General features: G+C 42.8%; 2 protein-coding genes across 2 annotated transcripts; one reads left to right on the plus strand and one right to left on the minus strand.

Annotated features, from left to right (window-relative positions):
• The first annotated feature begins 15,434 nt into the window (after positions 1–15,434).
• Positions 15,435–17,115, plus strand: LOC119647078 (probable cytochrome P450 6a14). Its single transcript, XM_038047835.1, has 2 exons — positions 15,435–16,539; positions 16,602–17,115. The coding sequence occupies exons 1-2, from the start codon at positions 15,447–15,449 to the stop codon at positions 17,015–17,017; spliced, it is 1,509 nt and encodes a 502-aa protein (XP_037903763.1). The 5' UTR covers positions 15,435–15,446; the 3' UTR covers positions 17,018–17,115.
• A 7,173-nt stretch (positions 17,116–24,288) lies between these two features.
• Positions 24,289–25,936, minus strand: LOC119661229 (cytochrome P450 6A1-like). Its single transcript, XM_038070454.1, has 2 exons — positions 24,818–25,936; positions 24,289–24,759 (listed from the first exon to the last, which is right to left on the minus strand). The coding sequence occupies exons 1-2, from the start codon at positions 25,893–25,895 to the stop codon at positions 24,329–24,331; spliced, it is 1,509 nt and encodes a 502-aa protein (XP_037926382.1). The 5' UTR covers positions 25,896–25,936; the 3' UTR covers positions 24,289–24,328.
• Positions 25,937–26,313: the final 377 nt, after the last annotated feature.

Raw genomic sequence — 26,313 nt, forward strand, 5'->3', positions numbered from 1 at the left:
CCAATTTGGCTGTAATTCCATCGGCTCCTGGCGACTTATGATTTTTTAGCCGATGAATTGCACGGACTGTTTCTCCTAAACTTGGTGGTGGCAGTATTTGTCCGTCGTCTTCAGTTGGCGGGACCTCCAACTCGCCGATGTTTTGGTTGTTCAGTAGCTCATCAAAGTACTCAATCCATCGCTCTAATATGCCCTTTCTGTCGGAAATCAAATTTCCCTCTTTGTCTCGGCAGGATGAGCATCGAGGTGTATAAGGCTTCATCCTGCTGACTTGTTGGTAAAACTTGCGCGCCTGGTGCGGTTGCTCCCTGTACTTTTCGAGTTCACAGCCTTGTTAGGTCTACCAGGCTTCCTTTCTCCATCTGTGAAGTCGCTTCTCCTGACGCGGAGTTCGTGATAAGTCTCCGTGCGTGCCTGCGTCTTTTGGAAATGCAACGTTACCCGGTATGCAGCTTTCTTCCGTTCCGTTGCTAGCTTACATTCATCGTCAAACCAGCCGTTCCCACTTCTTGATCTTCATCTGCAGGATCTCTGTTGTCTGCGGTTACTGCGGCACCCAGTTCCCTCTTATAGTTGTTGCGGATGGCTTCAGTGTTAACTCTCACCTGATTGGCAGGGGGAATTCTGGGTGGTGTTGTTATTCAAGTCTGTGGATCGCTTTCTGCGCAAACCAAGTACTTCCAACAACCATTTCGTGTGACACTGCTTATTGAATTATCCGCAGTTCGTTATAATTTGTATTTTGGTGTAAGCCATGGGAGGATAAATACGGGTTCCTTCAATGCTCAGCTGTTAAAATCCCCAAGTATGATTTTGATATCATACTTGGGACAGGCTTCGAGGGTTCGTGCTACTTCCTCGTAGAAGGTATTCTTCACCGACTCTGCAGTCTCTTCTATAGGGGCGTGAATAATAATAATAATCGTTGGCAAAACAATCCATATTGGATCAGGGCCTTGAAGTGTGCTAGAGCACTTCATTCAAGACCGCAGCGGTACACTACAGAACACTGTAGGAGGCAATGTCGTCAGCATTACGCTCGCCCGAGATTATTACCCTGATTTGGCTCAGGTACTCATTCACAGCTGAGTGGACTGGTATGCGACGTCAAATCACGATACAAATCCCACTGACGCCAGCGAGATTTGAACCGCGACCTTCCGTACGACAGCCTTGTGCTCTAACCACTCAGTTATCCGGACACAGAGGCGTAAATGACGCTTATATTTCCAAATTTGCCTAGCAAGCGCAGAGTGCATAGCATTTCGCTTATGTTTGCAAAGCCAATAATATTTTTTGGCTGACTAAGAAACCTGCTCCGAGCACATGGTTTTCTGGATGGCCGCTATAATATATGGTGTAGCGACTCTTCTCTAGGAAATCGGTCCTTGTCCAACGCATCTCCTGCAACGTTGCAACATCAGCCCTATATTGGGACAGGGTATCGGCTAGCTGCTTGACAGCTCCATCTCTGTACAGGGAGCACACGTTTCATAAGAAAGTGCGCAAATCATTATTCCGTTGTAGATGCCGTGTTCGTACAAAGCTTTGTACTGAAGAAGGGAATAAGTTGCTCCCGAAATATATATATACATTATAAAATAAAATTGTAGTCTGGTGTAAGCTACTGGTCTATCAAGTTACTTCAGGTTAGTTTTGCTGTGACATGTTAGGTAAACATGCATAAAGTAACGTGCAGATCGCTAGGCGCAGGTTCTCCCTCATGACAGTATTGATGAGAAGAACAAAAAGGAGTAGTGAGAAGGTGCTTCACTGATAAATTCTGACAGAGGCACGGAGCAGTTGTGATATATCTGTCATCCTTCAAGATTTACTCTCCAGAACACGGTCGCAATTCTTGCCAAATACCGCTTGGTTCATAATAATTTAAACAATGTCGTAAATTCGACTGTGAAGAATGCACTTCGACCATTGAGGGGCCATTGTGTTTGGGGAAATATAAATTAATATCGTTGTCTTAAAAGGGTCATCCCGTGTGTCGGATCCACGGAATCGAATTTTTTCTTTGGCATCAATTGTATCTAGATATAGTGTAGAATATATTGGCAAAGTGATTTTTTGATATTCGGAGTCGATAAGTCACAAGCCAGATTTATGTCGATTGCCGTAATAAAGCTTGTATTTATCGCTCCGAATGACGTTCGAATTACTTCGCTAAAAGGAGAAGAATTGAAGCCAAGGCTGTATATGGTCAGTTAAGGTTTTATGGCTAAAAATCGTATTCTTCTTTTTAAATGCATTTTTCTTGAAACTGCATGTTGAAAATCGGCTGCCACCATAGCCCAAAATCTATCCGATGAAATTCCATGAAATTTTTACGACTTATTCAGAACGTATTTCTACGGTCCGCAAACTAGACGGCACCAAAAATTTAGCTTTTAATATTTTTTAATAATCCTAGTTTGCGGACTGTAGTTGAGTCTGTACGTTAAAATGCCGTTTACGTTTTTTCTTTAAGACGATCGCAGCGCCCTCTAGCGTGGCAGCAGAAAAACACCTTTTTTTGGATATGGGTGTATAAATCGATCTGTGTTTCATAATAAACTATGCGATCAGTAAATATATGGTGAAAATTCGTATTTGTATCTTGATCCAACTCTTCTCAAAAAATTTCCAAAAAAAAACGAAAAAAAAACGGCTTTCTCACGGGATGGCCCCCTTAATAATAGTTAATACTTTTGGGGTAGGGTAGGTGAATGCATTTACGCACACAGTGTTGGACTCCCGATTCGGTACATCGTCGGACTACCAACTAAACACCTCCCCATCGTCAGAGAGCTAGCGTGGAACACATTACTTCGGGCCAGCCCCCGAACTCTCGCGCCTTGCGGAGCCTTCAAATCAGGGAATTCCTTTCATCAACGGGAGGGGAGAGGAGGAAGGGAACTGTCAGTTGAAGGAACCCCCTGCCATCCGGCTCCTCCACCGGTCGAGTTCTATCTTCTTAGCAACGAGAAGGGCCCGAACGTAATGGGCAACACGGTTCCAGCTGTCAGCAGTCCTCAGCATCTCTTCCACAATGTTGTCTGGAGAGAGATCCCCTGCGTTTAAATAGAGCTGGTGACGAACCTCATCCCACCTTCCACAAGAAAAAAAAGTGTGGTGGGCATCGTCCACAGCTCCATTGCAAAACACACAATCCGGAGAATGCGCCTTTCCAATCTTGTGCAGGTAAGACTGAAAACTTCCATGCCCACTTAAAAATTGGGTAAGGAAATAGTCAGTCTCACCATGCTTCCGATTCAACCACGCACCTAAGTTGCCGATGAGCCGCGCAGTCCATCTGCCTCTAGTTTCATTTTGCCAAGAGAGCTGCCACTCGTCTAGAGTGTGTTGCCGTTCTTCGCGAGCAACCACCTCCCTTGGCTCATCTCCCTTGCGCTTGTATATGGCCTGACGCTCCCCAGCAAGAAGGGCAACGGGGATAACTGCCGCGATCACCATCACGGCCGGTTCAGAGACTGTGCGTCTCTGTACTTGCGCGAGGCGTCTACGATATACCTCCTTGTTAAGAGCGCCAGCCCATACCTCAGCGCCGTAGAGCAGGGCAGACTGCGTTGAGCTCATCAGGAGACATCGCCTACTAGACGTAGGACCCCCAATGATTACCATTAGCCTACTTAACGCCGAAACTCCAACCGCAGCCTTGTTCGCTGCTGCTTGGATTTGCTCAGAAAAGCTCATCTTTGAGTCAAGAGTCAACCCGAGGTACTTTACCGCTGATTTTGACTCGATTATCGACTCGCCGAACGATATGGGACGCAGGGTCGGAATTCTCTTCTTAGTCAGGATGACTACTTCGGTTTTTTCCAGTGCAAGGTTGAAACCATGAGTAGTCATCCATCCGCTTACCCGTCGCATCAATATGCCGAGTCTGCTTTGCGCCTGTTCGACAGTGCGTCCAGCAACAAGTGCTGCGACATCATCTGCGTAGCCGACCAGGCGCGACTCTTCGGGCATGTCGAGTTTAAGCAGACTGTCATAGGTAGCGTTCCAGAGGTCCGGCCCTAGGATGGATCCCTGTGCTACCCCCGACGTGACCTCCATCCACCTTTGACCCTCTAGTGTTTCATAGAGCAGGGAGCGATTCCTCAGATAGTCCCTCAAAATCCGTAAGAGATAGTTCGGCACGTAGAAGGTATTGTCTAGTGTGCCTAGAATGTCTTTCCATCTTACGGAATTGAAGGCGTTTCTGACGTCAAGCGTTACGAGGAGCACCACCCGTCGAGTTCGGCGGCTATGTGCCTCTTCAGGACGTCTACTTCTGATGAGCTTTTCGAGCACTTTCCCAGCAGTATCAAGCATACATAGCGGGCGGTATGAAGACGGCAGTTCGGGATCGCCTTTCCCTTTAGGGATTCGCAGGCCTGGCGCCGGAACGTTGGGGTGGATCCGGTGTTTAGAACTACCAGTCCTGTTCTCGCCGCCATTTCCAAAATTCGTTTCCCTCTGGAATCTGTGTGAGGCATGCCCCATTCAAGTGCCCTAGCATTAAAGTCACCTCCGACCAGGATCCGCTCACCCGTGCTTAAGATAGCGTCCTCCAAAGCCTCAAGCCTCCGACGAAAGTCCGGCATCGTCTCATTCGGCGTAAGATAGACACTAAAAAACGTTATCCCTGAACACCGAATCCAAACAAAGCCGTCCCCTCGGCCTTGGGCAAGAACCCCCAGGAGGGTACCGTCCCGAACCCAGATGGCAGCGGTACCTGATATGTCTGGGTGCCATGAAACTGGGCCCTTGTTTCGGTACTGCTCACTGATGAGTACTAAATCAGCTTTGGTCTCCGCAGCGAACTGCGCTAGCAACTCGTGAGCGGTTGCACTCCGGTGCATATTGATTTGTAGGATGCGAATCATGTTGACCGTATCCTAGCTCTTTCCAGTTCTGCTCTGAAAACTGGACACCGCCCCGATCCCGCAGTGTGCGCAATGCTCTCATCAGTCGCGCCACGGTCCCTGCATAGGACGCAGCTTTCTTTTTCATTGCAGCTGTTCGCTTTATGGCCTGCCTGACCGCATTTACGGCATGTTGCCCTTCTGTCAGGTCCCCGACAGTTTGCAGATGTGTGCCCATAATCCAAACATCTGTAACATTTGATTGGGGCGGCCCGAATTCGTATCCTATACACTGCCCAACCAATTCTTATTTTCCCGCTGTTTAGAAGTTTTCTCGCGGATTGCTCGGCAACTTCCACCACAGCGAGTTTTTGGCCTCCTCCTCAACAAATTTACTCCTTTGGAAACTTAACTAGAACTCAAAAGGAATCATTCTACTTTCACGCATTTATTTATTTACATGATGAGTTTACTGTACTCGTACATAAAGCTTTGAATTTGAAGCTTCGGTTAGGAACCGAGCTGGTACTCCAAATATAAATTTCAATTACAACCGTACAAATTGTGTTTACCAAATATAACGGCGTTTAATATTTCAATGTCATGCTTACTTGCTTCCTGATTGCGCTTATCAAATATAACAGCGTTTGGTAATTCAAAGTCATGCTTAGTTGCTTCATTTAGAATACGCTAGTCATGCTTACTTGATGTATTTCGATTAATCAAAGTTCAGTCACCTAATGTAGATAGATGTATGTATATCATGGATGGATGATTTGTTATCAGGACTTGCTAAATAAATTTTTTATTATTTTTCTCTGGATGGATAAAAAATTAAAAAGAATTCGTTTTGGGCGGAAAATTATGAAGCCTTTAGAAGAGTAATTTAGGTATTTGCATCTAGACGTCATCACACGGTTCTCTTCCGTGACAATGCGAAATGATTTGGGCGACAGTACTCCTATTAGGGAGTATCCACACTAAATGCTCCGGGTCTTGCGAATGTACTCGAAAAACTTATCCCTACACGTCAGAGGGTCTAAACTTTTAGCGGTATCTACTTGCGGTTTAGTGCCTAGTGCTCCCAACACTTTTACAAGTCCAGTTCATTGAGTATGGACACTACTTATTAGATGTTCTGTGATTTGGGCATCATAATCCAAGCATCATTGTAAGTAGCACACGCTGGATTAAAGCAAGGTGACGCGAGCTCTGAAGCTCAACCCTGCACATCGCGCCTACAAAATGCTCTATGCGCTGTGTGAGCGTAACCATAATTATCACGAAACTCCCAGAAAAGGGCTAACAGCAAATAATCGCGGCGAGTACATATCAGTATATATCATCATCGAGCTTATGCACTCAGAGAGTTTGCGTGATTTTCCGGTGAAGTCTCAAGGTAAGAGCCACTTCAAAAAAGGGGAGAAAGTTATATTAAAGAAAATAAAATATAAAACAAGCGTCCATAAAAATAAGTGCACTAGATCCGCGAACGCAAAGTATAATGTACATAGAAGTACGACACCAATATCATGGAAAATGACGGCAATTATCAAATATCGTTGCCCTTCACTCCTTGATCTTGCTGTTTAGATAACTGCATTTAAAGATTTTAGACAAGGTCGCGAAAGCGGATCTAACGCTATTAATACGTCGGGTGACATCTAGTACGGTGCCGCCATCGACGGACACCACGCTTCCTAGGTATATAAATTGATCGAAGCCTTCGATGCTTGCTGTCCGTTAATGCAGATAGGGAGAGTGCGATGACGGAAAACTTTGGTTTTGTTCGTCTTTATCTTCAGTCCAACTCTACTTGCCTCTCTTGCCAAATCCGGAGTCATTTGTCTAAGGTTCATGACCCGGTGAGAGAGCAAACAGATGTCATCAGCGTAGTCGAGGTGTTTGAGGAAAGACGTCGTCGTCCACTGAATTTACCCACGTTCTCCGGACAAGGCAGCGAAAAGAACGTCGCCGATAACAAGAAGAAATAATATCAGTGTAAGGATGCAACTCGCGCGGATTCCGCTTTGGACTCCAGAATCTTCCGAGATACTTCCTCGGTGCAGGACGTGACATGCGCCATTATATGTGGCTCTGATAAAAGCTATTTGTTTCTCCGGGATGTCCCTCCTGCGTAGAGCACTCCAAATATACTCACTGTTCACGCTGTCGCAAGGTTGCTCGAATGCATTGAAGAACTGGTGAAGCGAAGGTCTAAATTCCATGCACTCTTCTCAAATGATCCGTAGGGTGTTGATGTGGTGAATGCAGGAGATTCCAGAGCAGAGACCAACCTGTTCTGTTCTTTGATGCATTTTAGGATCATTTTAGCTATTACTTTGTGACCGTAAGGAGCACACAACACCCCTCTAATTGTCACATTCAAAACGGTTCCCCTTTTCTCGAATTTTAAAAATCATCCCTTTCTTCCACTTTCTGGGAAAGGTGTCGGATTCCCAAGACTTCCATTCGAGTGGAAGCAGCAGGTTCTCAGTAACTGCAGGTGCAGCGGTAAATAACTCTGCTGGGAGACCGTCAAGCCCAGCGGCTTTACTCGGTTTGAGTGCATTGATGGCCGAAATAATTTTTCTGCAAACCGGATGTAATACGGTTAATATTCACGGTGAATTATTCTCTCCCCCTCTTCAGTTATTCATCATCTTAGATGACAATTAGACCCTTGATGTCCTTCATCCGTCCCTCACTTGCAGCGGTCAGTAGAACTTTTAACCACTTCCGTTCATGGATCCGCTTGCACGACTCCAAAGTCAGCCAGATCTTATGACGCCCCTTGAAAACGTGGCCGACGACTTGTGCAGAACCCGCGAAAAGAGCACTTTTGATGGCAGTACAATGCTCATCAGTATTCTCAGGAGCGTTACTCAGTAGATCTTCCTCTCGATCAGCAAGATAGCTCTCCCAATGTCGAGCGATAGCTGGATCGTACAAGAGGTCAAAGTTAAACTTACGGGATCGCAGCTCCCGAACTCTGCAAGAAGTGGCGGACACAACACCCAAGCGACCATCAAATGGCGATTTCTCGCAAAGCCGATGTCAGCGCCTCTCTTGTTAGGCACTTCTAGGAGACAACTTCTAAATCTACTGCTGATCGCTAAGTAATCGATCTGATTGCTCGTACGGCGTTGGTCACTTGAGATCCAACTGACTTTGTGGCAAGCTCTGTGCTCTAACAATGTGCCACCAACGACGAGGCGGTGGAAGTTGCAAAAATCAACGAACCTCGTGCCATTATCATTATGGCCTCCAAGACCGTGTTTCCCCATCATATGTTCGAGCAAGCTGTTGTCAGATCCCACGCTGGCATTCAGATAGAAAAAGCTTCCACTGAACCACGTTTTATTGCTCTTTTATAGCATTCTTCCCCACTACATCAGAATACGAGGAAGTTCCGAAATCCCTCTGATCTTTCTGCGAGAGATAAATAACAAATTGGAAAACCGGAAGCTAGACGCTTTGGGTATAAAAGGTTTTGTGTTTCCCTATGTGAGAAAGAATGATACATAGCTAAAAATGCTATTGCTCTCTATTTTTGAAAAAGCCATTTACATAAATAATTTGATCTCGAAAGCACTGTATTGATAATAGTCAACCTCATACGCTTCACTTCAGACGTAAAGACTTAACCTACAACAGATACAAATAATTCGGGAAGCTGAAAGCTAGATCCTTCAGATATAAAAGGATTTGTTTGTTTCTTATGTAAGTATATTTGAGTGCAGAACTATCCCATTTGTATGTAGCCCGTAACGTAACATATATGTATATTTAGCATGTCAAGCTACTGCCTTTAATGTCATATTGATATTTAATATTTTGGGTTGCAGTAAATTTTAATTTTAATTTAATTTGGTAAAGATAACTTTGAGCTATCGTAACCTTATTACTAATAATACGACTTTGATTAAACTTGGGGACATCACGTTTCATAATTTATATTTTTGCAAATTTTCGTAACTCTAGAATAAACTGAATGGGGATTTCTAGTCTAGTAATATATTATTATTTACTTCATTTGAGTAGATAACGATACGAAGAAAGTAAAGAGGCAGCTTCATGATTTTTTAAAAAAATGTTTCGCTTGGGTTGTTTCTGCGAGGTGGTCCTTTAATGAAATCATCAATTGCGATCCCCCGCACTCCCCACCTTTCCAACAAATGTCAAAACTAATACTGACTTCAGAAAATACTAATCGAGACCTTTTGTTTGATACTCCACATGACTATACTCGGTGAAACAAAAATGTTGCACCGCAATTTTGCATATATGAAGACTTAAACCCAACGTACAAAAATGTAACTTACGGAACTATGAGCATTCATAGTTCTTGACCTAGAACGAACTTAATGGGGGTTTTCTGGTCAATTTCGAAAAGTTCGAAGGTAATATGATATTATTTCGTTTACTTGAGCAGATATCGAAATGGGACGTCTTTTGAGGCCTAGATTTTATATAAACGCATGACTCTGAATTTATTCAGAATTTTGGATTGGATAGTTTCCGAAAATGAGTACTGTCCAACTTTCAGTGTGCACATTTTGACTCCTTATTCGCGCTATTTACAATTCACGTTAACTCTAATATCAGTTTCGGAGTACTAACCGAGACCTTTCATTTGATACCCAACATGACTATATTCGGTGAAAAAATTTGTACATCCCCCGTTTGCATGTATGGGGCGCCCTTTAAACTCCACGTAAATTCACGTCACTCACTGCATGCGTGGATATGTTCACCAAACTTCATCCAGATCGGTTTAGCCGTTTTTGAGAAAAGTGATGTGGTAGGCAGACAGACAGACAGGGAATTGATTTTCATAAAGTTTTGTGTAAAACAAACGGGAAGACGTTTCTACTAGTTTTTGATAAAGGCGTTTACTTCATCACCTTGGTTAACAAATTAATTACACAAAATTACTTTCTTGGGAACAGAATTGGAAAGTGGGAAACTCAGGGAGAATCATTTTGCTTCCACCCATTTATTTATTTACGAAATTAATTTACTGGATTCATGGCGGATATTATTCTTACGCCACAACACATGACATTAAATTATTTTAGACAGACAGACCAAATACTCCAAACATAAATTTAGATTGCAATCATACTGATGGTCGTTATCAAATATAATGCGTTTCATAGTTCAAAGTCTTGGTTACTTGTTTGCTGATCATGGTTATCAATTATAGTCTCGTCTGATAATTCAAAGTCATGCTTACTTGCTCTATTCATATTATATCACGCTAGTCATGCTTACTTGGTGTGTTTTGACTGATACATTTGATCGTCCTTTTTTATCAAGAATTGTTAAAAATTAGTTGATGGTTTTTACGTTTTTTTGACACATAGTGCCGTGAAATAAGTTGTGAACTTGGAAGGGGGAATGTTACCTACCATATACGCATAATTGGTGGTGTGATTTTACAAACAGAATCCGAGCCCTGCTGTGAGTAATACAGCCATGCTTATTAAGGTCGTCCCCTCAAGTATGAGGAAAAGTTATTTTTTATTTAGGGATTGAGGAGTCCCACTTGATTTTGGGCCAGACCAAATGGAGAGTAGCTTGCTCCCACTCTTTATGGTCCACGGACTCCTCTTTTTGGATTAGACATCCACGACCAAATCGACACGCTGCTCCCGGGGCAGAGGTGAGGAAACGTCTAATAAGTTGCCCCTGTCCTCGTATGAAACCGTAGCCTTTTTCGTCCCTCTTTCCATTTTTGAACTTTGAGTTTAAAATCCAAGAAGAGGAAGTCCGTCCGTGCATCGCCTGACAACTAACCCTGAAGGTCCTCCATGCGGTCTCGTACTGGTAAAGAGACTACGAAATAAATCCAACCTGTTAGAATCTTCCCCAAAACGTTCAACGGGAAAAGCACGTAAACGGAAATGGTTGGATACCAGTTTTATTAATCATGCTTATACCAACGGGCCACCATAAACGAGATGAAGAGGGCGAAAGCTGGTGATACTAGCAAGATTAAAACTAATTGCGGCGTACGATTCTAATTGTTTTCCATTACATATAAGACTACGCTTATACCAAAAAATGTAGAAACTAGCAATATAAACTTTCAGAATTCCAAAGCACCTTCCCCTTTGCTAGAAACAAAATTTGTGATATTGTAAAAGCTAAGGGAGTTTGCGTTTTTCCTGATGAAAGACGCACTAGACCGGTAACCAACTTCTTCATGCCAAAAGTGTTTGAAGCAACCATGCTAGTATGCAGCTAGGGTTATCCTGCAGTACCAGATTAATGGCAAGAGGAAAACTAGCATAGTTGCTTCTGTGCTATTGTTTGGGACAATGAGAGATTCTAAGTCCTCCTCCACTTGTTGTTGGACAGGACCAAATGAAGAGCAGCTTGCTTTTACGTTTTTGGATCCACGGCCAGGTGAGGCAGCATATGATGAGTTGTCTCTTTCTTGGACGAAACCGTTAGTCCCTATTTTTGAATGCGGTTGTCAACTAGGAGTCAGTGGGCTAAAAAACGTAAGAGTAAATTGCTCTTTAGTTGATCCCGCCCAACCTCAAGTGGATGTGGACTTAGGATCCCTCATTATCCGAAACAATCATCTATCTAGGTTTAGCCTAACTTAGGCTCAAACTATTGGCGGTTTGACCTTTGTTCAACTCGCACCCTTGTCGTGTTTTTACGGATGTATCTGTTGCCACTTTCGGTCACGCTGCTCCTAGAGCACAGGTGGCGCAGAGTCTGATGAGCTGCCTCTGCCCTGGACGAAACCGTTAGTTATTATTTTTGTTTCTGTGCATTTATCCTATAATTGTGTTTTTCGCCGAGACAAGAACTAAGGGAACTGTAGTGTAGGCAAAATCAAGTGATCTTGAACTCGTAATAGGTTGAGTTATAGAAGATATCTATTAGGAAAGTCGCAAGTGCAATCCTAGGCAAACTATTTGATTTCATCCTATGTCAATCTGGGCTAGAAGTGAAGTCATTGGTCTAACAACTTCCGCTTTAAAGATATTGTAATTGCCTAAAGACTGACGGTTGCCAGACGAAGTCTCACTATCCAACCACCGGCCACAGGATTGAGTTCCGCTTCAATGTCTAGATCTGATTGGATTTTTACGCCAATGAATATTATTGCAAATGAACAGAAGGGCGAAATCCTAGAAAAACAGATTGCCCAGAATTCAACTTCTTGGGAATTGAAAATTCAGAATTAAGCATTTTCGACCTTGGTCTTCCGTGGTGAACCGAAAAATATAAAAACTCAGGAAATCAATCGGACAATGTCCGAATTGTGGGTGTTAAAGCGATAAGAATGCAAATTACGTAAACTTCAGGAACTGTGTGCTTCTTTATGACATTCTGTGAGGAACTTGAAATCGAGGGAGAATGTTCAAAGGGAATAAGCCAGCCAAATTTTATTCTCTTTTGACTTCTCACAGAGTTGAGTTAGTTCAAACTTTCTTTGAAGTGTATTGTCGAGGGTAGCAAATGGTAGAATTGAAAAAACAAAAACACTACACTCACGGTAGGTATCACTCCTATATCCTTTAAGCATTTGCCAAAGTTGTGTGTGGACCGACCTCGAGGAAACAGTAGTTTTATGGTAACTGTTGCTCTGAGATACGTACGTAATTCTTGGCAGGAAGTTGGAGCAAGGAAGTTGAAGAAAGTGTCGATCGCTGATGGCAGAATCACTGAAAGACAGGCCAACGAGGTGTGCTATTCCCATTTCTGCGGATTGTGTTAATCGACTCATTTTTTTTTGTGCACTGCTAAATCATAAGCCCAAGCTTACGTGAATGGCTTGGATGTACTAGCTGTTGATCGGCTCTCATAGGTTATGCGCTGGGCAGATGGACTTGACCTAGGGATCACGTAGTAATATGGATATACCTTGTTATCATTAGGCTGCTATTTCCCTGTATGTGCTTAGTGTCGTGGAGAAAAGAGTTTCCACTGTAAACTATCCTCATGCAAAGAATTCTACGTTTGGGTATTACCGACGCAGCACGGGATCTGACGCAACTTTTGATTTTCATTCAGTTTACCGTCCTTGGATATATACTCATGGACAGATAAATAAGGACACCTATTACATCGTATTGAACATTTATTAGGCGATGTATGGTCAAAGCCTCATAGTTGCCGATTTCATAGTCTCGCACGGCAGGGACGGCTGCATACCCTCCAAACAAGGTTCTCACTCATAGTCCTGCGAAAAACACACAGATTGAGCAGACTTTTCACCGAAGAAAATCCAAGAAATATCTCTTCTTCGCATTGGTTGTATATGGTCGAGACCACCACTTCATTTTTTTCCACGTGGAAGTTTATGGGCTCATGTCTCACTTCTTAATAGACAGCAAAAATGCCGCTCTAGTGGCCTCGGGTTCCTTCACAATGATTTTCGCCTGTCGGTAGAAGTTCAAATTTCTCTATTTGGCTGCGTGATTCCTTGCCATTTCTCCCTTCAGAGTAGACTTGACAATAAATGGCCGGATGTTAAAAATTGGTTCTGACCCCACCATTGTGGATTCAGAACGCCGGCGAGCAGTCTGCCAGCTTTCTCGTTACCAGTGATGCTTGAGTACTCTGGCAATCACATCAGGAATGTTTCCTTCAATCGGCCAAGTTTTAGCAGCTCCTGATGACAACTCCACATTAACTTGCTTGATATATCGTTGAGTGTGTTTAGTGCTGATAATGGTGCCCGACTATCGGAACAGATTCGAATGATGCGACTCCTCCATTTTTTCCGCAAACATTTTTCTGGTGCCAATAAAGTGGCATTTATATCCGCCTGAAATATGGTCGTCATTTTTTCGAGAGGTTGAGTCAGTTCCATGATCGGACTTCCCAAAAACACACCAGGGCCTGATCCGTTCTCCATGAGTGATCCGTCGGTGAAGATTATATAATATATTATCCCAAAAGATTCGTGGACAATTATAGACCATTCATCTCTCTTGCTGATTACGAAGGTGGGTAGCGTGTAGCTTGTGCAAAGACCTTTGTGCCTTGCAGGAGCATAGCAAGGTGTTCGTTACCAGGAGCCATAACAGTGAATACCGAACCCTTCCCTGCGGGCAACCCCTAAGACATCATGCCTCTGTCTGATCAATATGTGCATCTTTCTCCACTCTAGCATGTGAAGGATCAAATCGATTTCATGTTGCTTTGCCCCGTTGCAAATCGCCGCGAATGAGGCAGAATTGAAGAAGCCTTTGATGTCCATAGATGTGCCTAAGGCGTATTATTTTTCAGACATTGCCTTATCAATTTTCTCTGATAGTTCATGGAGTGCTGCTAGGCATGTTACCTACAGTGAAGCGGTCACTTCGGAATATATGCATCCCTTATGAACCGGCTACTGTCAACTGTAAGCAACTGGTCCTGCAATGATATGATGCACCTGGCATCACCACCCCTTCTTCTCTCGTCGGTTTTTGATTGAGGTTTTGTGCAAAGCAAAACCTTATTAAAATCGATTAACTGTCTGTCTGACTGTTTGTCTGTCACACGCGTCTTTCTCCAAAACGGCTAAACTGATCCAAAGAAAATTTGGTGGACATATGGGAACTATGAAATCCAGCGCATACAGTGAGTGACATAAATTTAAGTGCAGTTTAAAGAGGGCTGCTCTTACATGTGGGGTATCAAATAAAAGGTCTCTGTTGCTACTTTCCGAATCCGATATTAGTTTTGACGTGAATGGCAAAGTGCGGGAGTATTAATCAAAATGTACACACATAAAGTAAGACAGGACTCATTTTCGGAAACTATCCAGCCCAAAAATTCGAAAAAAAATCAAGGTAGTGCGCTTATATGAAATCTCGGCATTAAAATATGTCCCATTCCGATATCTGCTTAAATCAGTTGAGAAAAGAACTAAGTGTTTTTCCTTATCCTGTAAATATTTTTATTTTTGCCCCTGCATACAATTGTTTCGGAGACCACGTGCCTCCTTCCTCAGTGCTACAGGCGAAAAAGAGTCAATGGATCCGCAGATTGATTCCTCTGCCCCTTGGGGTAGACGCAGAGAACGCAGTGAATGCATTAAACGACATGATAGAGCAGATTCGGTGCAGATTAAGAGAGGCAGAGGAGCTGAGAAAGGCGCAGTTACGAATGCAATCGATGGGCGAAGGGAGAGGCTAGAGTCATGTTCACCACGGGCTGAAATACTTTGTGATTGTTTCGTGCGGAAGAGGACAGGAGTTTGGAGGTGGTTTTTGGTGGGTAAAAATCCCACACACCCGAACATGTTTCTGGAAAAAAAAGCAGACAGAAAGAAAGACGGTTTTTGTTTAAAGCTTTACTTAAACAATTTTTCTCAAGGTCACCAATCTAAAATTTACGTTCAAATTGCAAGTTGCGGATTGAAAAGGAAGAAAGAAAACCAAGATAGTGACCATTACCATAACTGAAATTCCATTGCTCAAAGATTCGAAACAACGCTTTAGGCGCGGTTTGCAAGTTTGTTATCTAATCATTTTCAGATTAAACCCCCCAAATTGTAATTGGTCAGCAGAAAATATAACATACTAGAGGGAATCTGCGACTGCCAGTTCTCTTCTAGCTTCAGCCGAGATGGATTCATTATCTATTATTTTGTGGTGTTTAATTAGTATTGTGTCAATAATTTTCACTTATTTCAGGAAAAAATACTCGTATTGGAAAGACCGCGGGGCAAATTTTGTTGAACCTACCATTCCGCTTGGAAATTTACCATTTCGGAAAGTACATCTTAACGACTTCATCGTTAGTATCTACCAGCATAAAAATAAAACCCCTTTCGTCGGTGCTTACATACTAGCGAAACCAATTGTTATGGCAACAAGTCTTGATTTCATTCAGAATATCTTGGTGAAAGATTTCAGTAATTTCCACGAACGCGGAGGATACTACAATGAAGTGGATGATCCCCTGAGTGCCCACATGTTTGCCGTGGAAGGTGAGAAATGGAAATTTCTACGAACGAAACTATCACCGACATTCACCTCCGGCAAGATGAAATTCATGTTCCCGACAGTTGTAGAAGTAGCAAATCGATTTAACGCCACCCTTGCGGAAATTGTTAAATCTGGGGGGTCGGAATTAGAGCTCCGAGATATATTTGCCAGATTCACAACAGATGTGATTGGATCTTGTGCGTTTGGAATAGAATGCAACAGTTTGAAAGATCCTAATTCAGAGTTCCGCTGCTATGGAAGAAAACTTTTCGAAGACCCTAAATTCGGCATAGCATTATTTTTGTTAACTCTGCAATATCCGAATTTAGCAAGGAAGTTACATGTGAAACTGCTACCAAAAGATGTGAGTGATTTCTTCCTCAGTACAGTTCGTGAGACGATCGATTATCGGGAAAAAAACAATGTGAAACGCAATGACTTCATGAATTTCCTGATACAAATGAAAAACGGCCAGAGTATAGATGATGAAAGCTCAAACCAGATGAGGAAATTGACAATAGAAGAAGTTGCTGCACAAGCGTTCTTATTTTTTGTTGCCGGATTTGAGACTTCTTCTTCTACGATGGCATATTCCTTATATGAGCTGGCTTTGAATCCTAAGATTCAAGAAAGAGCCCGACAGGAAGTTAAGGATGTTTTGGCGAAACATGAAGGCAAATTGACATATGAGGCAGCCCAAGAAATGACATACATTGACCAAATAATAAGTGGTACGTATAATTAATTAATTGTATTTTATTTGTATGAACTTTTCTCGTTTTTCCATACACAGAGGCTCTTCGCAAATATCCACCGGTCGTATTTCTCACTAGAAAAGCTGCGCAAGATTATCAGATACCCAACACAAAAACCATTATTGAAAAAGGGATGGAAATAATGATGCCTGTTTATTGTATCCACCATGATCCTGAAATATATCCAAACCCCGAAGTTTTCGACCCGGATCGTTTCACGCCAGAGCAAATAAGAAATCGGCACCCAATGTCGTTCTTAGGATTCGGTGACGGTCCTAGGAATTGTGTAGGATTGCGTTTTGGACGAATGCAAACGAAGATTGGTTTAATTACATTATTAAATAATTACGGATTTAGACCATCACCCAAAACTGCGGTCCCGTTGGTGTTTAACCCAGATGTAGGAGTACTCACTCCGAAAGGTGGAATGCATCTTGGAATCGAGAAAATTTAGAAATTGTATTATTATTTATATGAATTTCTAGAGAAAGTGTTTATTTTGTGTGGTATGGCGTTTTGTTTGATTCGAATAAAGCCAAGTATTTTTCTTTATTTTTGGCTTTTTTGGTTGGTAATCATCCCCCGGCGCGGGAAATGTGAAGATAAGAAATGTGTCGGCGTTTAATTTAGTTTCGGCACTTGAGTTCAAGAAGATACCAATGTTTTCATACCCTCAATTTCAAATTTATTATTTAGCAGTCCACCATAATCACACTCTTCATTTTCTTCAATGTGGTCCTGAAAATATAATAGAAGTCATGTCACAAATGAACAAATCAGTTCGTTTTTCTGAACCAACGTGCTGTTTATCTAATGCACGATGTGCATCCAAAAAGTAAGTGTACTCACGGCCGTGAGAAATAGGGACTAACGGTTTCGTCCAGGGCAGAGTCAACTCATCAGATGCTGCCTCACCTCTGCTCTAGGGGCAGCGTGGTCCGGTCCAACATCAAGTGGATGTGGACTTAGGATCACCCACTATCCTAAACAAGAATTTCGATATGTAGATAACGCTGATTAATGTCCTTCAAAATGAGACCAATTCGAGGTTACTATGTTCAAAACTCGTGACTCACGGTCATGTCATGTGAAAAATCTTTATTGAATTGCGTAACAAGCGCGAAATACGTTCTGAAGGAAGCAACTCCAGAGTTTCAGGTTAAACCTGTTCATGGGGGTTGCCCACTAGATACTTGAAACCAAAAGACAGTCTCGACAGTGGCATCACCCATTTTTACCCTACGCCTAAATAATTAAAATCACGGCGAGTGGCAGAATACACGGTTTCAGATTAACGTAGGCAAGGGCGGCCTGGAAGTTTAACAAGAATCTCTAATGCGCTATTTTAATCATCGACTTTATAGTAGAGCGCATAGCCTTGGTCGGCGTCATTCTTTTAAGTCCGAAACTTCTTCCGCAATGTATGTTTCAGGCAAAAGCTATTAAGGATCACCATTGTGAACCAAGCTGAATAAGAGCGAAGACAAGCAGGAGAAGAAGGGACATAACAGAATAGAAGATCGGATAGGATGTAAGGTGCAAAGTGGTTAATCACAGGTAGGGTTTGATAACATGTGTTCCCAGTTCATTGATGCTAAGGCTAACTTGAGACATTCAAAGTTAGCTTTCCGGAATATGAATTGTGCAGTTTTGACGTCTGAGTGAGGAAACTGCTTTAAAATCAAGTGGGAGTAGTGGGCGTCAACTTTAACATACGAAGATGGTGGAGGAAATAGAAAGATGTGGCGCTTGGAGATTTTGGAAAGGAAGAAATCGATAGTGCTAGGATGATTAGGCCAGTTGATCATGGGCAGGTTAAAATCTCCACAGAGGAAGAAAGGGAGGCGATGGAATTTGAGAGTAAGGTGTTCCAACAAGCTGTTCAACAAATCTCCGTTCAGATGGGAAGGGCTAGCAGAGGGATGTAGATACAAGAAACGGGAGTGGGTTAGGCGGGAAAACACGTAGGGCAATACAATCACATGGTGAGCTAGAGGAGGAAAGTACTGGTTTTCCTCCTTGGACACCACCTTGTTGGGGTCGGGGACCTTGTGGTAGTTTACTACTATTATACACTAAGGATACGCATAAACACACGAAGAAACAAAAGATTGTAACTCTCCAAGTGGTAAGAAAGAAATCAGGTCTCGGCCGAAGCATGGATTATCGAGACCTCACCTAATTCATGTTCCCCACGGAAAAACCTGTGGAAGACAGGCTCTTCACTTCAGTGGGAAACCTACACCTCGTATCTACGCCGCGGCTAGACAAAAAGAATAGCACAGTAACTCCCTTAATGAGAGAAACGGCCGGTCTGTCGGTGAGACTGTGCCTGCCTAACTCTTCTAAAATACGGGAGTGGAGGGTCTGGCAGAAGGAAACTTTAGCCGCAAAGCAGAAGGGACTACAAGCTTGCCTTCCAGAATCTTCTCCTCCTCCTGTACGCGGAAAAACGGAAGAAAGCGAAGCTGGTAATGTGGACGCAACTGGTCAAACGCCGGTATGTGAAAACAGATTCATGCAGTCTGGATACCATGAGGGCTCCTAGCTGACGACAACGGAAGGCACTGCGCAAGAATGCGAAGTTTCTTCGGAATGAGGACGAGGTCATCCTACACCACCAAGTGTGGCGATACCTAGAGAAATCGGACGCAAGAAAGCGGAACTTTCGGGGAACACAGTAGGCGTTTCATATTAAACTGCACTTATGGCTACAAACAGTTAGTCAAATCAGCCTGCAGCATGCCAAAGCTTCTTCCTATCTACTGGCGGCAAGGCTGTCAAAGTTCCAGGTCTGCCCTTATATATTTCTGATTCAAGAGCATGGGTTCGTTTTAGCAAAATCTTCGATGAAAAATTCTCGAGACCGGGGGTCTGCGTTCTGATGTCAAAATTGTTAGACAAAGGCAACATGAATTGAAAACTCTGAATCAAGTGCTTTGAAGAGGCTTCTCCTATTTCTCGAAGCTAACGTAGTAAAATGGTTCCATGGTGGAACCCAGAACTGCAGAGACTCAGGAAATCAACCAGCCATAGTCGAAAGGGATACTTCCAGGCTATGCAGGGTTACCATTTAAGCACTTAGATCAACTTCTAAGAAATATTTTTCGAAGTGGTCTTACTCTGGGCTACGTGCCTTCCTCTTGACAGAAGGTGAAGGAGGTAGTCTTCATACCAAAGCCTGGGAAAGATGACTATTCAAATACAAAGAACTTCAGGCAAATCAGTTTAACATCATTTTCGCTGAAATGCCTGGAGAAACTGGTTGAGCATCACATTCGCGAGAAGGCGCTAAGTTCGCACACACTAAATGAAAACCAACATGCTTACCAACGTGGAAAGTCCTGAGTCTGCTCTTCATTCTTTGGTTTCAAAGATAGAGGACGCAATTGTAAAAGGCGAGTACGCGATGGGAGTGTTGTGCGCCCTTCAAAAACTGTGTGATGCAGCCAGAGAGCACGGTGTTGACGAAACTACAATGAAGCGGATTTACACTACGCAAACGCAGAGATTGTTGTGCGCTGAAGTGGTTGTTGATCGCTACCTAACAACAGAAGCGACGAAAGGCTGCCCTAAAGGAGGTCTGCGGATGACGTGGCTGTGCTGGCTTTTGGTCGAGATCTCGGGATGGTGTGTAGAAACACAGAAGGCGCCATTGATTTGATTGACAGTTGGTGTCTCAGGCATGGATTTTCAGTAAATCCAAATAAAACTACAATGGTATTATTTACAAAAAGGAGGAAACTGAATGGTCTTGGCCTTCCGAAGATGAGGGGTAAAACCGTTTAATCCTACGAAGAATTGAGTGGGAGTTATTCGAGACAAGAAGCTTCTTTGGAGCAAATATGTAGAGATAAAGATAAACGAGCCTTCACAGCTTATGGGCTGTGTAGGTGAAGCTTTGCCCTGACATGGAAACTTAGGTCTCAGGTAGCAATGTGGATGTTTGTTGCTATCATTAGGCCGATGTTTGATTATGCATCCGTAGTGTGATGGGTTAAGGTGAAACAATAGAGTTTTCGCTGTAAACTACCCACACTAGAAAGAAGTGTATGTCTGGGTATCACTAGTGCCATAAGCACGACATTCGGCGCAGCTCTGAATGCTTTACTCATTTTTCAGCCCTTGGATTTGTTTATTCAGAGCACTGCAACGAAAGCATCTCATAGACTAATTCTATTAGATCTATAGGAAAACAATGGACATGGAGACACAGAGCATCGTAAGAGCCATTGGGAAAACTGAATCACCATCTGTTTGGTGGAAGATATGGTGTTATCTTGAAACAAAAAGAAAACTGAGACGCACCAGAAGAATGCGTTTCAGGATATACTGATGTTTTCTAGAACGATGGCTCAAAACCAGTTGGGATGCCAGTATGGGATGCTGCTATGAAAAACTGGGACCGAGCTTCCCATAATGACAGGTGATGAAGCCTTAATGCTAACGTTCACCCCTTCCATTAAAGAGAGGTCTAGAGTGAGGATTGAGCTCGCAGGTACAATGAAATTTCATGTTAAAATGTATGCGATCCTAAGGTCAGCAAATTGATCTATAAGCGAGTGATGGCAGGAACGGGCTCCCATGTCAGGCATGTCGTCGAAACCGATAATCATGGGGTGCTTCAAAGTCTAGACTCCACGATGACTAGGAGAATAGCTCCGCCTGCTAAAGCTGTTTCATCACAATCTGTGGTGATCCGGATGGTGCATGAAGTGGACTAAGGAAATCTCTTTATTATCCGCTCCTGCTACGAAATAACGACGGCGGGGGCAGATACAACATCTTACCACCCCCCGTTGCACCAGAAATTCGACGAGTGTTTCCGGGAATACGGGCAGGTGACTGTGCAACCAGTACAGTACCGCTTTATTACTCTTAAAGACACAACCACGCCAGTCATCAAGGAGTTTGTAAGATTTGAGGTCATCGTGGAAATTGGTGACCAACAGCCGATGGGGGCAAAGGCGGTGGCATTACAAAACCAGCGAAGCACTCTCGGTTCGGGACCAATTCTCAAAAGCGTGTAAAGAATTCTCGGAAAGGGATCTTTGCATAGAGTAGGTATTTCCAGGCTCCATACATCTCCAGCAACTCCGAGAATTCTATCTCAAATCAATGATCAGATTCCATCTCGGTTGTGCGCCGATATGTCGCCGCTGCAACTACAATCAATTGTAGATCAATGGAAAATTCGTCTGAAACGTCGACAGGACTCAACAAGATAAGACATTACTAAGCTGATTCGAATGAGCGCTGGCAGTGTCAACAGACGGGTGAACAATAAAGTGCAGAGGGTTTACAGGAACTATGTCATGCCCATCGAGATACCCGCCGTTGAAACTCTGCACGCTAAAGCAGACACTTTATATTGTATGCAGTCGGTTGTGACGGTATGGCGAAAGTCACTCCAGACGAGCCCAGGATGCGACGTATCCGAGAAGTCAGCGGAGTTTTTTCAGATCTGTCAACGAATCCCAAAGAGCGTCTAGACAGTGCAGTTTTCGGTTCACCGCGAAGGCACCTGCCATGCCAATACGCCTGGCATGAATCTTGTAATGTTAACAAAGAGGAGGTTCGACGAGTCATAAATAGCTTGAAGAACTGCAAGGGTCCTTGCCTGGATCGGGTGCACAATTTTTCATACAGAACACATGGTCGGTGGGCATATAGCATAAATTAAGTCATCAGTCGGCAGGAGTGCAGTGCAGTTTTCTGTGAGTGAAGGAAAAGAATATTAAAGGGGAATTCAATTCCTTATACCTAAAAGTGAGTTGGTGAGTTCTTGATCATATGCATATGACCGATTGTTTGTTTACCAACGCTCTATAAATTCATAACGTCCACTATCAGTGGAAAGATCACCTTGAGACCAACAACACCCTGTCCAAGGAGAAGAAGGGCTGCTGAGTCGGGTCAAGGGGTTGCAAAGAACAAATCATCGGTAGTTGTAGGACAGGTAACTAGAGGCCAAAGAAATCTCAACAGTTGCTATACCGAATATGCCAATGTTTTCGATATCGTACCGCACACCTGGCTATTCGATGTCCTGCGCATTGATACCAAACTAATAAAGTTTTTGGCGACAGTCATGGAAGGGTGGGATACCACCAGTGCGTTCATCGGAGGGTACCAACACCTCCGAGTCATATTGGCGACCTCCACATCCAAGCTGTGATTGAAACAGACTTCTGCAAATACCTAGGATTCTGCAAGGAGCCCGTGCTCGAGTTGGTGATTTGAAGGATACTTTCCTGTCCGAATTCCTGTGACGTGAAAAGCTAGTACCGAAATCATATCTCTCGGGAAGAATGAAATAGACGTGCTGAACATATTCGCGCTCCCTTCATTGGCTTATGCATTTCGAATATTGTTGTAGACGAAGATTTATCTGGAAAACGCCTGCGGCGGATACCCAAATTCCGAATGCATCATCCAAACTCTGCCATGGAGCGGAGGAGGAGGGTGTGGTTGACGTAGCGGTGCAAAATTACCGTCAAATCGACTCATTAAGCGCTTATTTTTACAGCAAAGAGTAGGTGAATCTCTTGCACGCGACTGTTTGTAAGGCAGATGGTAGGCCGACCCCCCTTAACTGCAAAGAACGATCTTTCAATCAACTGAGTGGGGAAAGTCAGATCAGGAGCTGATCCATGAATGGAAGTTGAAGGCATGCACATAAATACATCTTTGGCAGCCACATTTCGATTTGCATTTATCTGATGGCTGTGTGCTGGGAAGTTCCTTGCTGAGAAAGACGTATTTATGTTTGCCTTCGAGGACGGCATGATCGCCACCCGACCTTACAAAAAGCTCATAATGAAAGTTCGGGTGGAGGCCGACCAGTGCAATATGTGTGGTTTAGCGTTAGAGACATTGGATCATCTCATTTCTGACTGCACTGTTCCTAAATCCCTCACGGCTTCCGTTGATATCCTAGGACTCCTATACGAGCTAGTTCTAACCATGCAGAAATTCATCATTCTGCATATGTGTTAGATGTTACCGGGAGTTCTCGAGCGATTGTTCCATTAACCTACCCCTGGCACCACCAAAAGAATTCCTTTTTCCTTTAAATAGATAGGATCGTACGAGTGTTGGATTAAGATAAAATCCGACATGTGCCGACATTGTGGCAACTCAAAAGAAATATGATAATCGTTGGCGCAACAATCCGCTTACGCTTATCCTAGAAGCTTTCCGAGTTATCTTGTTGAACTAACTAAGATAGGCTTGTTTCCGTTGCTGAAGTCGAAGATGTTTGTATGTCTCTCATTCCTTTCTTGCTGGTTGGCAAAAAAGTAAGTACGGCGCAGATCTTCACAGCAAAATCGACGACAGTTTGTAGTGGCTGGCCAGCTATGATTTTCATAATCGGCTGGAAAGCAGCTGGTAGGCGTCTTACCCATATATTTGACATCAGCGGGTCTGAAAACGCAGTACTGGCGCGACTCTGCAGGCGGCGGAGAAACTGGCAGAGTTGTTTGTGGCCCATGGAAGTGCTCTCCATAAGTCGCCTCGTAGATACTAGGCAGTATACAATTCTGAGAACAACCCCTTAAGGGTCATGGGCAACCATCATTCAGTGATAGAAGTCAATGGAGTGAATTCCTCCTATCCCAACTTCAAAATTGAAAACACAGGATTTTCAGAAAAAGACGTTTTTATCGAATCGAAGCGTATTTACTTTCTTCTTTATAAAATCTTAGCAATTCACTTAACAGAATATAGGTCTTAAAGCGCAAACTGTTTTCCACAATACATATTATATAAATTTCCTGTCAACTTTTTGAACGTCTAAAAACATTCCTCCTCGCGGGGTTAATCCTATCTTCAGAGGATCAAAAGTTAAAGGAATAGAAGTTTTGGAGCAAGGTGCGAACTGATAATTTTTTATCAACGCTATCAAACCAACTTTTGCTTGCATTTTTCCAAAACGTAATCCAACACAGTTCCTGGGTCCATCACCGAAAGCTAGAAATGACATTGGATGACGACATTGCACTTCGTCTGCTGAGAATCGCTTGGGGTCAAATATTTCAGGATTTGGGTATATTTCAGGGTCATGATGTACTCCATATGCAGGAATGAATATCTCCGTTCCTTTTTCTATTACTGCTTCCGAATGAGGTAGTTGATAATCACGAGCAGCTTTCCTTATCAGGAATATGACAGGCGGATATTTTCGCAGCGCCTCTGAAATATTGTTTTTAGCGTTATTATGATATTAAAGAAATTTCAAAATTTTGCTTACCGTTTATTATTTGTTCAATATATATCATTTCTTGCATTGCTTCGTACGACAATTTGCCATCATGATTCGCTAAAACAGCGTTTATCTCTTGTCTTGCCTTATTCTGAATATCAGGATTCAAGGCTAATTCATATAGAGAATACATCATGGTAGTGGATGATGTTTCAAAACCAGCGGAAAAGAATAAAAAGGCTTGCGCGGCCAGGACATTTAAACTAAGCTTCTTAGACTGTCCATCATTCTTATCTTCATCTTTATTTATTTGAATTAATAAATCCAAAAAATCATTGCGTCGAATATTGTTTTTCTCACGATATTCAATTGTTTTTCGTACACTTTCGATAAAAAATTGTTCCACATCCTTAGCTATAATCCGAACGTGGAATTTTCGCGCTAAATCTGGATAGTGTATTGCTAAAATCTGCATAAGTGGGCTTGAAGGAGGCTCATCCATAGCTTTCTTCCCATAGTAACGAAAAATGGCATTGGGATCCTTTAGACTGTTGCATTCAACACCAAAAGCACAAGATCCAATAACGTCGGTGGTGAATCTGGCCAAAAGTTCTTTAATTTCTAACACTGATTCCGTCTTCACAATATCTCCAAGAGTCTCATTGAATCGTTCCGCGATCTCCACAACTGTTGGGAACATGAATTTCATTTTTCCGGACGTGAAAGTTGGCGATAATTTTGATCGTATGAATTTCCACTTCTCGCCATCCAAAGAAACCATATTGGCGGACAATGGATCGTCCTCTTCATTGACATACATCCCACGCGCATGGAAACTATTAAAATCCTTCACTAAAATTTTCTGAATAAGATCCAGATCGGTGGGTACCGCGACTGGTTTCCAAATAATATACGCTCCAATAAGTGAACCCCTTTCCTTATATTTGTACATATTCTGAATGAAATCAAGTAGCTGATTTCCGCCGAATGACAAGTTTCCCATAGGAAATGAGGGCTCCACATATTCTATTCCACGTTCCTTCCAATATGAATATTTTTTTTTGAAGAAGATAATAACAGTCGATACCACACTAATCACCAACGACAAAAGAATTAACAAATCCATTTTGGTAGGATCTACAGTTTGATTAGGGACCCAGACAGAGCTAAGGTATCTTTCATACTAACGAAAGTCGGCGCTCGCTCATGGTTTTAAAATTTTCTATAATTTATTTACTTATGTAATGCAGTGCGTGATATTGGCTAAGTGAGAGCTTACTCATTTTGATAATCTGAAGTGGCAGTTGATAGTTGCAGACAGATAGTCTCTGTTCAAATATTTCAAAAATAAATATGAGTTTTTGTTTTTGTAATAGCCCATTAAGTATTTCACTCCTATGTAAATATTTATGGTAAAATCATTCATTCTTTCAAAAAAGGAAACTTATCCCAAAAGATTAAATAACCATAGGAAATCGAAAAATCTGTTTACCATTCGCAAGCCTAAAAAAAATATTCTGACGAAAACCACTTTGGGGAAAATA

Source organism: Hermetia illucens, chromosome 1 (assembly GCF_905115235.1).
Source record: "Hermetia illucens chromosome 1, iHerIll2.2.curated.20191125, whole genome shotgun sequence".
Lineage (NCBI taxonomy): Eukaryota > Metazoa > Arthropoda > Insecta > Diptera > Stratiomyidae > Hermetia > Hermetia illucens.